Source organism: Falco cherrug, chromosome 8 (genome assembly GCF_023634085.1).
Source record: "Falco cherrug isolate bFalChe1 chromosome 8, bFalChe1.pri, whole genome shotgun sequence".
Taxonomy (NCBI): Eukaryota; Metazoa; Chordata; class Aves; order Falconiformes; family Falconidae; genus Falco; species Falco cherrug.
This window is the reverse complement of record NC_073704.1, coordinates 32,415,459-32,427,949: the sequence shown is the minus strand read 5'-3', so window position 1 is coordinate 32,427,949 and position 12,491 is coordinate 32,415,459. Positions and strand designations below refer to the sequence as shown.

The 12,491-nt window shown below is 49.8% G+C and overlaps 1 protein-coding gene across 1 annotated transcript in view; it reads left to right on the top strand.

The window, feature by feature from the left end:
* The window catches only part of ITGB5 (integrin subunit beta 5), a 64,239-nt gene that overhangs the window by 30,172 nt on the left and 21,576 nt on the right, over nucleotides 1-12,491 (top strand). Inside the window, exons 7-10 of the mRNA XM_055718990.1 lie at nucleotides 524-619; nucleotides 1,659-1,748; nucleotides 5,372-5,506; nucleotides 8,539-8,968. Coding sequence (XP_055574965.1) covers nucleotides 524-619; nucleotides 1,659-1,748; nucleotides 5,372-5,506; nucleotides 8,539-8,968 — 751 coding nt within the window. The remainder of the gene's footprint in view (nucleotides 1-523; nucleotides 620-1,658; nucleotides 1,749-5,371; nucleotides 5,507-8,538; nucleotides 8,969-12,491) is intronic.

Below are 12,491 nucleotides of genomic sequence, written 5' to 3'. Positions count from 1 at the left end.
TTGCTTGTGGGTAACTAGAACAATCTCTTTCTGCCATCCTCTCTGGGAACTCTGCAGAATTAAAGACCTTATTGTAATCTCTTTATGGTTCCAGTAGGCAGAAAGAGCAGGCAATGGATGTTTCTGTCTTGGGAGAAAAATCATACATTTCCAGTCGCTGCATTTCTAGATCTCCCTGCCTCACATCCCTGGGGATAACAGCCAGGTTTTTTTACATGTGTGTATCTGCTGATGGCAAAGCTGAAAGAGGAAAGAAAGAAAGAAATCCAGTGTTTCAGGTGTAGCTGTAGCTAATGGTGTTGCTAGTCATATATTCTGGTGAGGGGTGCAGCAGAAATATTTCAGGGATGACAGAATTTCTACTATTTCAGTTGGGATTGTATTGGTATATCAGGGACTTCATCCTGCAGTGAAACATGCCATGTGTCTGGAACAAATTTTGCTGTTGGGAGGAGAAAAGCAATGAAATTAGTCTTGTTTCTCTGTTGCCCATTGGTCTTTCTGACCTTTTTTTTGCTCCTAGGATTATCCTTCCCTGGCACTTCTTGGGGAGAAACTCGCTGAAAACAACATCCACCTGATTTTTGCTGTTACAAAAAGTCATTACGTCCTGTACAAGGTAAGAGCCGCCAAGCTGCCTGGGCTGGGGGGAGGTGATTTAAGTGTCTCTTGGAAGCCTCTTCCTGCGGTGCGGTGGGGCGGAGGCAGCCCCATGCATGGCCACGTGCTGCCCGCGGGGCTGGCAGGGGCAGGCAGATGCAGGCAGGCGAGGCTCAGCCTGCCGTCCCTCCCCGCTAGTCCTTTCAGCAAAAAGCACTAAAGCTTCTTAGAGCAAACATATATATGTTAGCGAGCATGTGAAGACCTAAAATAGACTCCAGCTTAATCTTGATGTTCGGACGGCTGCCAGCCGTGCAGCGTGCGAGGGAGCAGGAACCTGTTCAACCCATTCTGCAGTGACTTAATCCCATTACCTAATCGCGTGCAGTGTTTCTGCCCAGCTGTGTTTTTCCATCACGGAGTCCAGGGCCCTGACGCGCCACATACAATTTGAACTCCCTCGCCATTCCCGCTCTCCCCTCCAAAAAGAAAAGATGACCCGAGCCGTGGGGGCTCGCCTGCATCTGGTGCTGCCCTGCGGGGTTTCGCTCCTCTGCAGATGCAGGGGAGGTGTTTCAGGCAGGGTTGCTTTCTGAAACCTCTGCTCCGGCTCTCAGGGCTCAAGCAAAAACAACAAGCAGCCGCGTTGCTACGGTTGAGATGCTGCTGCTCGCTGGGCTGAGCTCATTCCCCACCCCCTCCCCTGGGGATGCTTGTGGGGCTGAGGTGAGACAGGGCAGCTGGACCTCCCTCCCTGCCGGCCGGCTCGCCGAGTGCATGGCCGCTGGGTCTTGCCCCCTCTGGCAGCAGATCTGGGTCCATCAGTCCCTGTCCCGAGGCCACAAGCTTTGCTTAGTGTTCCATTAGCAATGCTTTGCTTTCAAAAGCTCTGCTAACGGGAGCCAAGCCGCGCTGTGTACACCACCGGCCGATGGGGCAGGGTGTGTGGCTGGTGTCCCTGGTGCAGGGTCCGTCCCTCCTCGTCCTCTGCTTTTCCTCTCTGCATCTCAGAGTTATCTTTCATGTTCTTTTTTTTTTATTATTATTATTTTTTTAAGAACTTTACCGCCTTGATTCCTGGGACAACAGTGGAGATATTGCACAAAGACTCCAAGAATATCATCGAGCTGATCGTCAAGGCGTACAATGTAAGTGCAGTTTAATACCACAGCTGCTGCCCTGCGAAGCGCCAGGATCTCAGCCAGCTCGCCCCTCCCCAACACACTCCCCCCAGCCTGGCCGCCTCCCTCCCCGATCCCCTGCACATTGCCAGCGCCGGGGCATCCACCCTGTGGAGGGGAACAAGGTGTGTGAGGTGAGAAAGGAGCATGGGGATACCCAAGGGAGCCTGTGGCACAGAAGAGATCTCATCCCACATCTGTCATGTGCAGAATTACCCTCAAAATACAGCCCCAATCTAAAACCATTCTCTCCCAGAGCACCCTGCCACTGTGTAAAACGGGTTATTTCTTTGCTCTCTGATGGTCAGAAGCCTCCCAAGGATGTGACCAGGCTCCAGCTAAGGTCGTGTCCTTGTGCTGGTCTCTGTGCAGCACAAGTCAGTCCTCAGCACCCTGTGAGCATCGATGACTGTGTCTCTTTGGTCCCAAAGGAACCTATGGGGCACTGGCAGTGCAGATGCCCTGCTGCAGTGGAGCCCATGGAGGCCAGCAAAGGGGCACATGGAGGCCAGCAAAGGACCTGCAGTTACACTGCTGACCTGATGTTGTCCATCTCCATGGAGATCAGGGGAGCGGATCGATTAAATTGTGTGTTTGTTGGGTAGTCAGCTGTCAGTGTTTCTGTTGATTTCTCTCTGAATTCTTATGGGTCAGGTCTTCATGCTCCTGGAAAGATATTGCTGTTTTGGGGCTGGGCATGGAGATCTGACCCCATAATGGGTCAGCCTTCAGGTAGGGTTCTTCACGCATGGGACCTGTGAACGCAGCTTTTGGTGGACTGCAAGCTCTTCTTCTTCTTGGTACTATGTTCATTAGTGCAAGCGAGTGAGAAGGGACTTCTTCGAAGGAGTTTACACATCCAGAGGTTTTGTAGGATTGTGCCGTGTTTTGCATGACCTGTAACATTCATCTTTGCTGCCCTCGCAGCTCCCTGCAGTTAAAGCAGCGTTCGGTTATGTCCTTGGGAAGAGGGCTTCCCAAAGCTTCACCCTCTGAGGAAAGGCAATGAGCAGCTAATGCTGCTAATGAGGTCCTGGAGATACTGCAAAACAAAAGCCCAGTTGTCCCAGTTTGTCCCCTTGAGGAAGGAGGGTCTTGTGGCTAAGATGCTTAGCTAGGGAGAAAGAAATGAACTTTCACTCCATGTTGACTTTGCATGTGGTCTCTGCACCACTGCATGAAAACCTCCCTTTGCCTCAGTTTCCCAGATGTAACATGCTTCCATGCCTCCATTTCACCACCCCTCAAGCCTTTGCAAGTAGATACAAGCTGACAAAAACCATTGGAGAACTGATGCCCCCACCCTAGCTCCCTCCTTCTCTTCGCTCTTGAGCTTTCTGGTGCAGCTGGAAACCACTAGGATGCTGAGACCACGGTGCCCCACGGAAGGAGCTATGCGGGATGACGTGCTGCTGAGACTGGGGATGGTTTCTTGCCTGTTGGGCTAGGCAGTGGGTGCAGGCTGGGAGCACTGGGAGTGCTGCTGGGAGCTGGCAGCTCCTGCCTGTGCTGCGGGCAGCCTGGGGCTGCAGGAGACCTGGCGCCCGCCCAGCCCGTCTCCTCTTGGTCGCTTTGTTTTTTTCCTGAAATGAAGGAGGAAATTCTTGCTGAGGGAGAAGCCTAAAATTCCTGTTTCCCAAGTGGGAGTGAACCTTTTTTTTTTTTTTTTTTTCCCCTCACAAAAAAGAAACTCTCAGCCTGGGGAAACCCTTCAGCTGTGACAGGAGTTGTCTTTTCCTGCAGGGTGGCAGTGGCTGGTGCTCTGAGCCTGGGCTCAGCCTCTCCCCTTCAGTGCTTTGGCCATCTCTGATGCTCTCTTGTCTGCTTCCCTCCACCAATGCATTCATCAGGCTTGTGCAGGGCTTACATTACCCCTGAAATCCTTTTCCCCCATCTCTTCATCTTCCATCTCCCTTTTTCTTCTGCCTTGTATTGTATCGCTTCTCCCTCATCCTGCAGGGTGTGAAGCAAAAAAGAATGGAGACTGCTTTTTTCTCTGCCCTCACTAAGAAAAAAACCCTTCCCCCAAATCTTGACATGCCTGGGAGATGGAAAGGCTCCTGGAGGGCTGTACCCAGGCTGGCATAACACCAAGGGGTCTCTGCCCAGGCACATGGGCTGGGTTTGGACTGAAGGGCGCAAATGGGACCTGAAGGGCGCAAATGGGACCCTGCTTTAAAAAGCACTTTCCTAAACCCAGATGAGGCAGGTCTCAGATGTGTTTCTTGTTACACCACGAATGGGTTTCCCATGGCAAGTAGCTGTCACATCAGCCATCCCTGGAGCCACTGCTGGTTCAAGATTTCCTTGTTTTCACACTGAAATGATCCGTCCTTTTGATTTCCCCATGGCTATAGCAGACAGCTTTATTTCAGGCAGAGACCATTTTAAGGCCAGGTCCTTCTTCTGCATCTCTCCAGCATCCTCTGTTTGTCCCTGAAGGTGCAGCGGGCCTGGCCACCAAACAATGCAACAGCAAAATCCTGCAGCTGCCCTTAGTGGTGCTGTGAGAAGGTACTGCTGTGTAACGATGCAAAGTGGCTAATAATAATAGCATTGCAAGCTGGCTAATAGCATTACTATATTGGGCTAATAAGAAATCTTGACATCTGTATAAGAGCATAGGGAGAGCCCACGCAAGACCTGGCTTTGTGTCCTGTCTTCTGCCATGCCCCAGGTGAGATGCTCTGGGCAAGAAGATGGGATGGCGTATCAGTGTGACAGCTAATTTCTACGGGGTAATTTTGGGCAAAGCAGTATGCTCAGCTTTACCGGCACACACAGCATTCAGCTCACGGATGCTCTGTATGGTCCAAATTGCCACCCCATGAATGGCTTCTCCTTTACAGAAGAGACATGGAAAATTATTCCTTACTTTCCTCAAAGGCTGTTTAGATTTACTGGGCCAAAACTGATTTATTTCCTGCCCATTTCCAGAAGCGTTAGCTCTTTGCTGGCATGTGAACCCTGATTTTTGTTATCACGTGGACTGGCAAGAGGTCTGAATTAGCACTTTTCCTTAATCTGGCAACATTGGTGAAGACTGGGGACAAGGGGGAGAGGGATGGAGCTGGCAAGCTGACTTTGGAAAAAATGTATTTGTACAAAAAGCTCCATTTTGAAAATCTTTGTTGTTTTTGGACACCACTTTCAAAAAACATCAATTCCAGCCATTGGAAGAATTAAACAAAACAATGTTATTCTGAATTAATGCTTATAAACTTCATTTTGTTTTGACTTAAAAAGTCTGTGTGCAGCAGGATGGAGAAATGAAAAGCAGAAGAAAAGGGGGTAGGAGCATACCAAAACCTCGCTGATGGAAAATGTTTTTCACTTTGAAAGGTTTCACAAAGAAAGAGGTTTTTCATTTATTTTTTCTCATGGTGGTGTTTCCAGCTTACCCATCAGAAGTCTCCTGAGCTAGTTAAGTCAAACCCAAATGTCAATGTGTGTGCAGGGGTGATTTTTTTTTCTTATAGGTGCAGAGATGTCCTAGCCACCATCTGGAAACATCACGAGAAGAGACTAAAGCAGGAGAAACCTACCTGCCTTCGGGAACCTGACAGTTTGCTTTCCTGTTGCATTTCTAGAGTATTCGGTCCAAGGTGGAGCTGACAGTCTGGGACAGCCCTGAGGACATCGGCTTGACCTTCACTGCCACATGCCAGGATGGGTTGTCCTATCCTGGGCTCAGGAAGTGTGGGGATCTCAAAATAGGAGATACGGTGAGTCTGTCTTTTGGTTTGTCCCCTGGAGAGGCTGTTTCACCCTCCATGCAGCCACTTACTGCTCTCAATGAGTGGTCCTGGGCAATAAAAAATACAGCTTTGCTCATCTTCCTCTGCTTTTCTCATGCTGTGCCATGTTTATATAGGAACCCATGGAGACTCTGTGGGTGGCATAGATCAGCCCAAACTCAGTTGCAAGGGAAGAGGGAATTACAGGCACCTTGCCTACAGCACCCCGAGCCAAAAGGTCTTGAGCAGGCAGTGGTACACTATAGTCAGGAATGGGCTTTTTTCTCCTGTAATCCCAGATGCTCTCACCTGTGAAATTTTCACTGCTGCTCCTGCTGGTCTTTTCCTGGTCCACTAAATATTCAAGGTTTTCTTGTTATTGTTTGAGGATCCTGGTTAGCATTAGCACCCTGGCTTGTGTCAGAAACTGTGGCCAGCAGGACCAGGGCAGTGACTGTCCCCCTGTGCTCAGCACTGGTGAGGCTGCCCCTCAAATCCTGTGTTCAGTTTTGGGCCCCTCGCTACAGGAGGGACATGGAGGTGCTGGCGCGTGTCCAGAGAAAGGCAACAAAGGTGGTGAAGGGTCTGGAGCACAAGTCTTGTGAGGAGCAGCTGAGGGAACACGGGTTGTTTAGCCTGGACAACAGGAGGCTCGGGGGGACCTTATTGCTCTCTACAACTACCTGAAAGAAGGGTGTAGTGAGGTGGCAGCTGGTCTTTTTTCCCAAGCAACAAGTGCTAAGATGAGAGGAAGTGGCCTCAAGTTGCACCAGGGGAAGTTCAGGTTGGAGATTAGGAAAAATATCTTCCCTGAAGGGTTGTTCAAGCACTGGAACGGGCTGCCCAGGGATGTGATTGAGTCATCATCCCTGAGGTATTCAAAAGATGTGTAGATGTGGTGCTTAGGGACATGGTTTAGTGATGGACTTGATAGTGTTAGGTTTACAGCTGGACTTGATCTTAAGGGTCTTTTCCAACCTAAATGATTCTGTGATTCTAATCTAAACCTGTCTTTCTCAGAGTGAAGAGGTCATGGGTATTTTCTGAGGTGTTGCAAAAAAAGACAGCGTGCACAGAAAGGCAGCAACCCTGCCCTTGGTTGTTCAGTACCTAGCGTTGCTGGATGGCAGCACAGACTAGTTTGCCCCTTAATGCTAACAGTATACATGGCATAATCCATCCTGTGCTTTTTTATAAAAAAAAACCAGAGAGGCTAAGCTTGGCTTGTTGAAATTGAATATTGATACAGACAAACGAGTTGCTGGGCTGTAGGAGGGCTTGGACCAGCAGGAACCTCCTCCCCTTCTCCAGGCTTTTGCTGTCTGCGAGGACGCGGGTGCGGGTTTGTTAGCAGCCCGATTGCCTTATTTGAGAAGAGTGACTCTGCAAACATACCAGAGCTCCAAGCACTGAGGCATATAAAAATAGTTTGAAAGAGTCAACAGTAGCTGGATTTTTTCCCCCACCAAAAAAGGATCATGTGAAATGCTAGAAAGGGAGGTGGCCTCTGCTTTTTTAGCTGACTTTACAGGATCTCTGATGTGCAGCAAAAGCAATCCCCATAGTGTTGCCATTCCTTGTTCCCACAGCAAAGCCTGGCCCGCTGAGGTAGCAGTTAATCTGGTGGCTGATCCTGAGCTCCCGGCTTTGGCACAAACCGGGGGGTCTCGTGCAGTACAGCTGCTTGGCAGCATGTGCCACAGGGAGCTGCCACTGGTACCTCTCCCATTTTAGGTGCCTGCACAGGCAGACGTGGCACAGGATCATGGGGGGGGGGGGGGGGGGGCATTCCTCCATCCTCTCTTGTTCAGCTTCTCTCTGCACCATTACTTCCACATGGATCAGGATTTGACTCCTGCTAAGAAAGTTTCCCCAAAGAGGATAACTGCTGGCACTGGGTCCTAATCTGCTGGCATTTCGTCCTGGGGCTGTGGGTGTCAGCAGGTGAAAGGGAGCAGGATTACCTTGATCCCCTTAGCTTGCTTTCTGATCTTCTCCTCTGTAATTTGAGCTCGTTGCCTAATTGCTTCTGGCCTTGGGAATGGGAGGGGGTCAGGGAGGTTTCCTGGGGGTACAGCTATCCCAGCAGGGTGGTCACACTCACCCCTTGGCATGGGGGATGATGCAAGCGGTGAGAGCTCAAGGTGACCCCAAATGTCTCCAGAGAAAAATCATTCCCTCCTGATGCCTGGGAAAAGGGCTCATTTACTTGGAAAAACGTTAATCCTCTTTGTTAACCAGCAGTTTCAGGCAGCGCTGGTGGGCCCGAGACCCTCACCATACAGCCGGATTAAGTTGGGGGCCGAGCCAGTGGCCATAGGGCAGCCTTGGTTTTCCCAAGGAGAAAACCCCGGACACTGGATTGTAGTAACAGGAAATGAGTAGGGGGGTGACTTATAACCATATCATGACGTATAACCCTTCTGAAGCCAGTCTTAATAGAAGTATCCACCAAAGATGGCCTGTTAGCAGCGTGCTGAAAGCCTGGGACTGTGTGACTGATGCATGTCTGTGTGCAGGTCACGATTCCCATAAAACCTTCTAAATCCATGATCTTGTAGGCACCTTGGGCCCTTATGGTTGGTTAGTTAGATCGTTGATAGTGTTTGATTTCAGCAGAGTGTATTATTTTTAATAGCATGAGAACCAAGCTACTTGCTAGAGTTTTGCCCTGCTTATTTCATGGGAACAGGCAAGTGCCTTCCTGCTTCACAGAAACCAACGGTCCCTGATGGATTTTAAAACGTTAAGGATGCCAAACCCCTTGTGGTACTGTCAGATGTTAGTGCACCGAGCTGCAGATGCTCTTACTAGACTTGTGATTGTGTGTGTGGGGGTGTGGGGGGTTTGGAGACCTGGGAGTGAAGCTCAATGTGCTGAGCATGGCCCAGCTCCAGGGAATTGCTTCATGGCTTTTCCTCAGGACATTTGCCCTCCCCTCCTGCCTTCCTTCCTGGGACACCCTTCATGGCCATTCTGGGGCCATGCGTGTTAACTTCCGTCTCAACCTGTCCCCCCAGGTTTCCTTCGAGGTGGCTGTGGAGGCGCGGAGCTGCCCTGCTGAGGACACCTCCCACGCCTTCACCATCAAGCCTGCCGGCTTTCGGGACACGCTGGAGGTGGTGGTGACCTACAACTGCCTCTGCGGCTGCACTGGCCACGCCACCCCAGCCAGCGGCAAGTGCAGCGGCAATGGGACCTACACCTGTGGGCTATGCGAGTGCGACACCGGCTACCTGGGGGCCAGGTGCGAGTGCGAGGAGGGTGCCAGTGGGGACATGCACCACGCCATGTGCCGGGAGGCCGAGGGCAAGCCCCTCTGCAGCGGGAGAGGGGAGTGCAGCTGCAACCAGTGCCTCTGCTATGAGAGCGAGTTTGGAAACATCTATGGGCCCTTCTGCGAGTGTGATGACTTCTCCTGCGCTAGGTACAAGGGAGTCCTCTGCTCAGGTAGGAGCCCTTCCTCCCTCATGTCCTCCACTTCGTGGGGATGGGAAAATGACCCCGAAATGGGGAAGGCTGCTGGACTGGTGCGTGCAGGGTGTGCGAGGGGCTGCCGCCTGCCCCGCCTGCCGAAATGTGCCCTGGAAATTTCTGGAGGGATCTGCCCTTTCCTTCTTTTCCTTATGGAAAAAAGGAGGGAGAGGTTTAAGTGCATCCATGCTAATGAGCAAAACGTGCATTATCCCCATCAGAACTGAGTCTCCAGCATTAGGGTGAAAGGCGCTCTTCTTGCAGGCTCGTCCTCTGCCCAGGTCCCATGGAGGTGAGTGGGGTCTTGGCTTTTGGTGGTGTTATTTTGACATAACTATGCACATTTCTTGCACACTGAAGTATATCCCTAGGAAAGAGTAAGCCGGCACAGCCTTCAGTCCTCTGAAGCTTTTTCGTTGGATTTCTTCTGGATGTGCCACCCTTCCCTGCATAGGCAGAAACAATCCTTTTTTTAAAGATGAACCATTCGAAGTGATCCCCTGGTGCAGCACAGGTGAAAGGAGAGGTTGTGTTTCAGTCTATTACTTATTAAAGAAAATCTGTGTTAAAGATTCCTAAAGGTATTTTAAATATAGGTCTTTCTGCCCATTGGGAAAACAAGTCATTCACTGGGAAAGGTGTAGCCAGTCAGCTTTCCTTAAACAAAAGTAGAGGAGTTATTTAGCTGTGCATGCTAAAGTAGCTTTAATTCTTTGTCAGTTCAAGCTCACATAATTTACCTTGCACGTAATTGCCTCGATTAGCCCTTGGACATAATTCCCTCAGTTGGAGCTGAGCAAAAGGTGATTCTTTAAAATTTGTCTGCTTTCAAGCAAGTAAAATATTTCCTTAACTGAAAATCTTGGACAAAATTTCCAAAACAAGTGTAAGCTTGGAAAAATAGCTATTTGATCACATTTCCTCCAGGGAAGTGGTGGAGTTTTTCCCTGCTGTTAATCTTGCCCTGCATGTTTCTGAGCTGGGCAGTAAGTGATGGAGCACCTTTTGGTTGCAAGTTTCTGGCTCTTTGGGGCGTTGTTAGGTGGGTAGGGGATGTTTGTGCTCATTTTCCTGCAGCCAGGCTAGCAATGTGTCGGCACTGCTGAGGATGGGGCAGGCGACACCTTGGGTTTTGGCACTGCCCTGGGGCTCCCCGCAGCACAGCAGTGAGAAAAGCCAGTACCACATCCTGCAGTGACTGGACCAGCCCTCCCGGTCTGGGGCTCTCCCTGCTGGTGCAGGAGTGGAAAGAGGGGTGGGCAAGCAGGAAAAAGGTTTTGGAAAGTAGATGAGGGAAGACGTAAACTCAGGTGTGAAGTAATTAAGAGCAGTGCTGTCTGGGGGTTCTCCATATGTCCATATTGCTCTGTTAACATCATCCCACCCAAAAGGAGTAATTTGATAACAAGCAGAGCAGTGATGACATAAAGAGAGGCTGGAAGTTACTGGTGTAGTGATTAGTACTGCAAGAGAAGGACACCCATTTGCTCAAATTTCCTTTTCATCAGCAGAGCCAGAGCCCTGCTGCTCCATAGGCAAGCAAGTTGTATGTCTTCTGTTGCACCTGCTTTCTTCTGTCCCTGTGGAGGACTTCTGGTGCTGGGAAGGGCAGCAGAGCTGGTTTGGGATTTGCCAGAGTTTTTGAAGTCATTTAAAAGTCCTTTTTATAGCTATGAAATAAAACAAAGGGTTGGCTCTTTGCTCTGGGGGTGGGATGGAATCTGGCTTGGCTGTGTGAGGTGGGGTGATTCTCCGTATGCTTCCTGGTATTTCTATTGCTGTTGGTTTGTTGACTTTTTTTTTTTTTTTTTTTAGTTCCAGCAGTTACAGTGCTAAATCTGGGATGTAGCAAGCATTCTGCCACTGACATAACATGTTGAGGTGTTTTTGTCAGCCCAAGAAGTTTTGGCCTTCACCAGCCTACCAAATGCGCCTGAGCTCGCACAGCAGTGCTGTGCCCAAAGCTGCGCCTAGCAAACAGTTCTCCTATGGTGGCTTCCAGCAGACATGTGCTCTTTTTTCCTTACAATGGGTTCCTTCTTGGAAAAGACCATGTGTTTAGCTCAGCACTGAACATTTCAGTCCACCAGAATGGGTAGACTTGGTGGCCAGGGGAGTTTGGGTCATGCCTTGGGTGCAGGATGACCTCTGGGGTGATCGTGCAGGATCCAGTTGCTGCTTTTGCTCCTGCAAGGAGGAATAATGACACTCTGCCCTCCCTATGTCTTCTGGACACAATATCTGTCTCTGAAAGGCCTCAGCATCTGAGTGCCCACCACTCTCACAGGCTGAATCCCACTATGAGGGGAGACCAACAGGTTTTAGGAAATGCAGAAACCAGTAAAGCAGAGTGTAGGGAGCTGTTGTTTTGCTGCAGATTGTGCTTGGGAGTTGCTTGGCTTGGACCCCTGAGGGGAACTCATCACTGTTTTCAAGGGCTTTATTTATACTGTTTGAATCTTCTGGTAGTGTAGAAGGCACTTACTGCCTCTCACTGTGCATTTCTGATGATTGCATTTTGAACAGCGTTTTCACCCCAAAGGAACCCAACCTCATTTTTAGCTCATGGGCTCTGATGTCCCCCATTAAATGCATTTATGGCTGCCCAAGCTGTTGAACAGGATGGTATCATGAACCTCTGAGTGCCCATGCTGGATAGAGCAGGTGGGAAAGCAGCCAGTCCAACAGAGCCTGGGGTTTGGGGAAGCATGAGGAGCAAAGCAGTTTTCCAGGCTGAGAAGTAAAAGTCCTCATGTCCAAACTATTCTGCATGTATGTGGCCCTGCTGATCTGAAGTGAAGCTGTCCCCATCAAGCCACTGCCATGACATAAGGCCAGGTGGCAGATTGTGCTCTGGCATCTCATATTCCTGGTGGAAGCTACAGCGGGGTTGAAATAGTCTGAAATGAACTTTGAGCTTCTTCTCTCTCGGTATTCAGTCCTTTGGCCATCAAAACTGTTTTCAGTCCTGTGTCCATTTATAAATATTGGCACCTCACTTTGTCAGCGTTTGAGAGATGACTGCAGATGGTATTGTTTACAGCTTCTGTCCTTTTGTAGCCCCCCATGAAGCGGAGTAGCAGATTTTGAGTGGGAGATCATCTAAAGGAGAAGCAAGAATTTCATTCCAGTTAGTGGGAGGTTGTGTGCCTTCTGCATCTGTGAGAAGAGTGGGGAAAGGAGTCATTTATAACATGTCGTAAATGTTGATTCAGATTGCATCCAATCCCTAGTCGATGCCACTTAGTCACTAAGTGGCGTTTGTTCTGCTGCTCCCCAAGTCCAATGTAACAGCTCCGGAGTAGCTGTTTCAAACCGTTAATCCAGCTTCTGGAAGGGCCATCCAGTATAGTTTGCTGAAGTGTTCTGTTGCTCCAAAAGAGATGCAACTGAGTTATCCACAGCGTTGTGCTCCAATAAACCAGGCAGTCACTTCCCAAACCACTGAATGCTTCATTCCTAGTTTTTCTCTGGACGGAGAAATTGCCCTCTTACATTG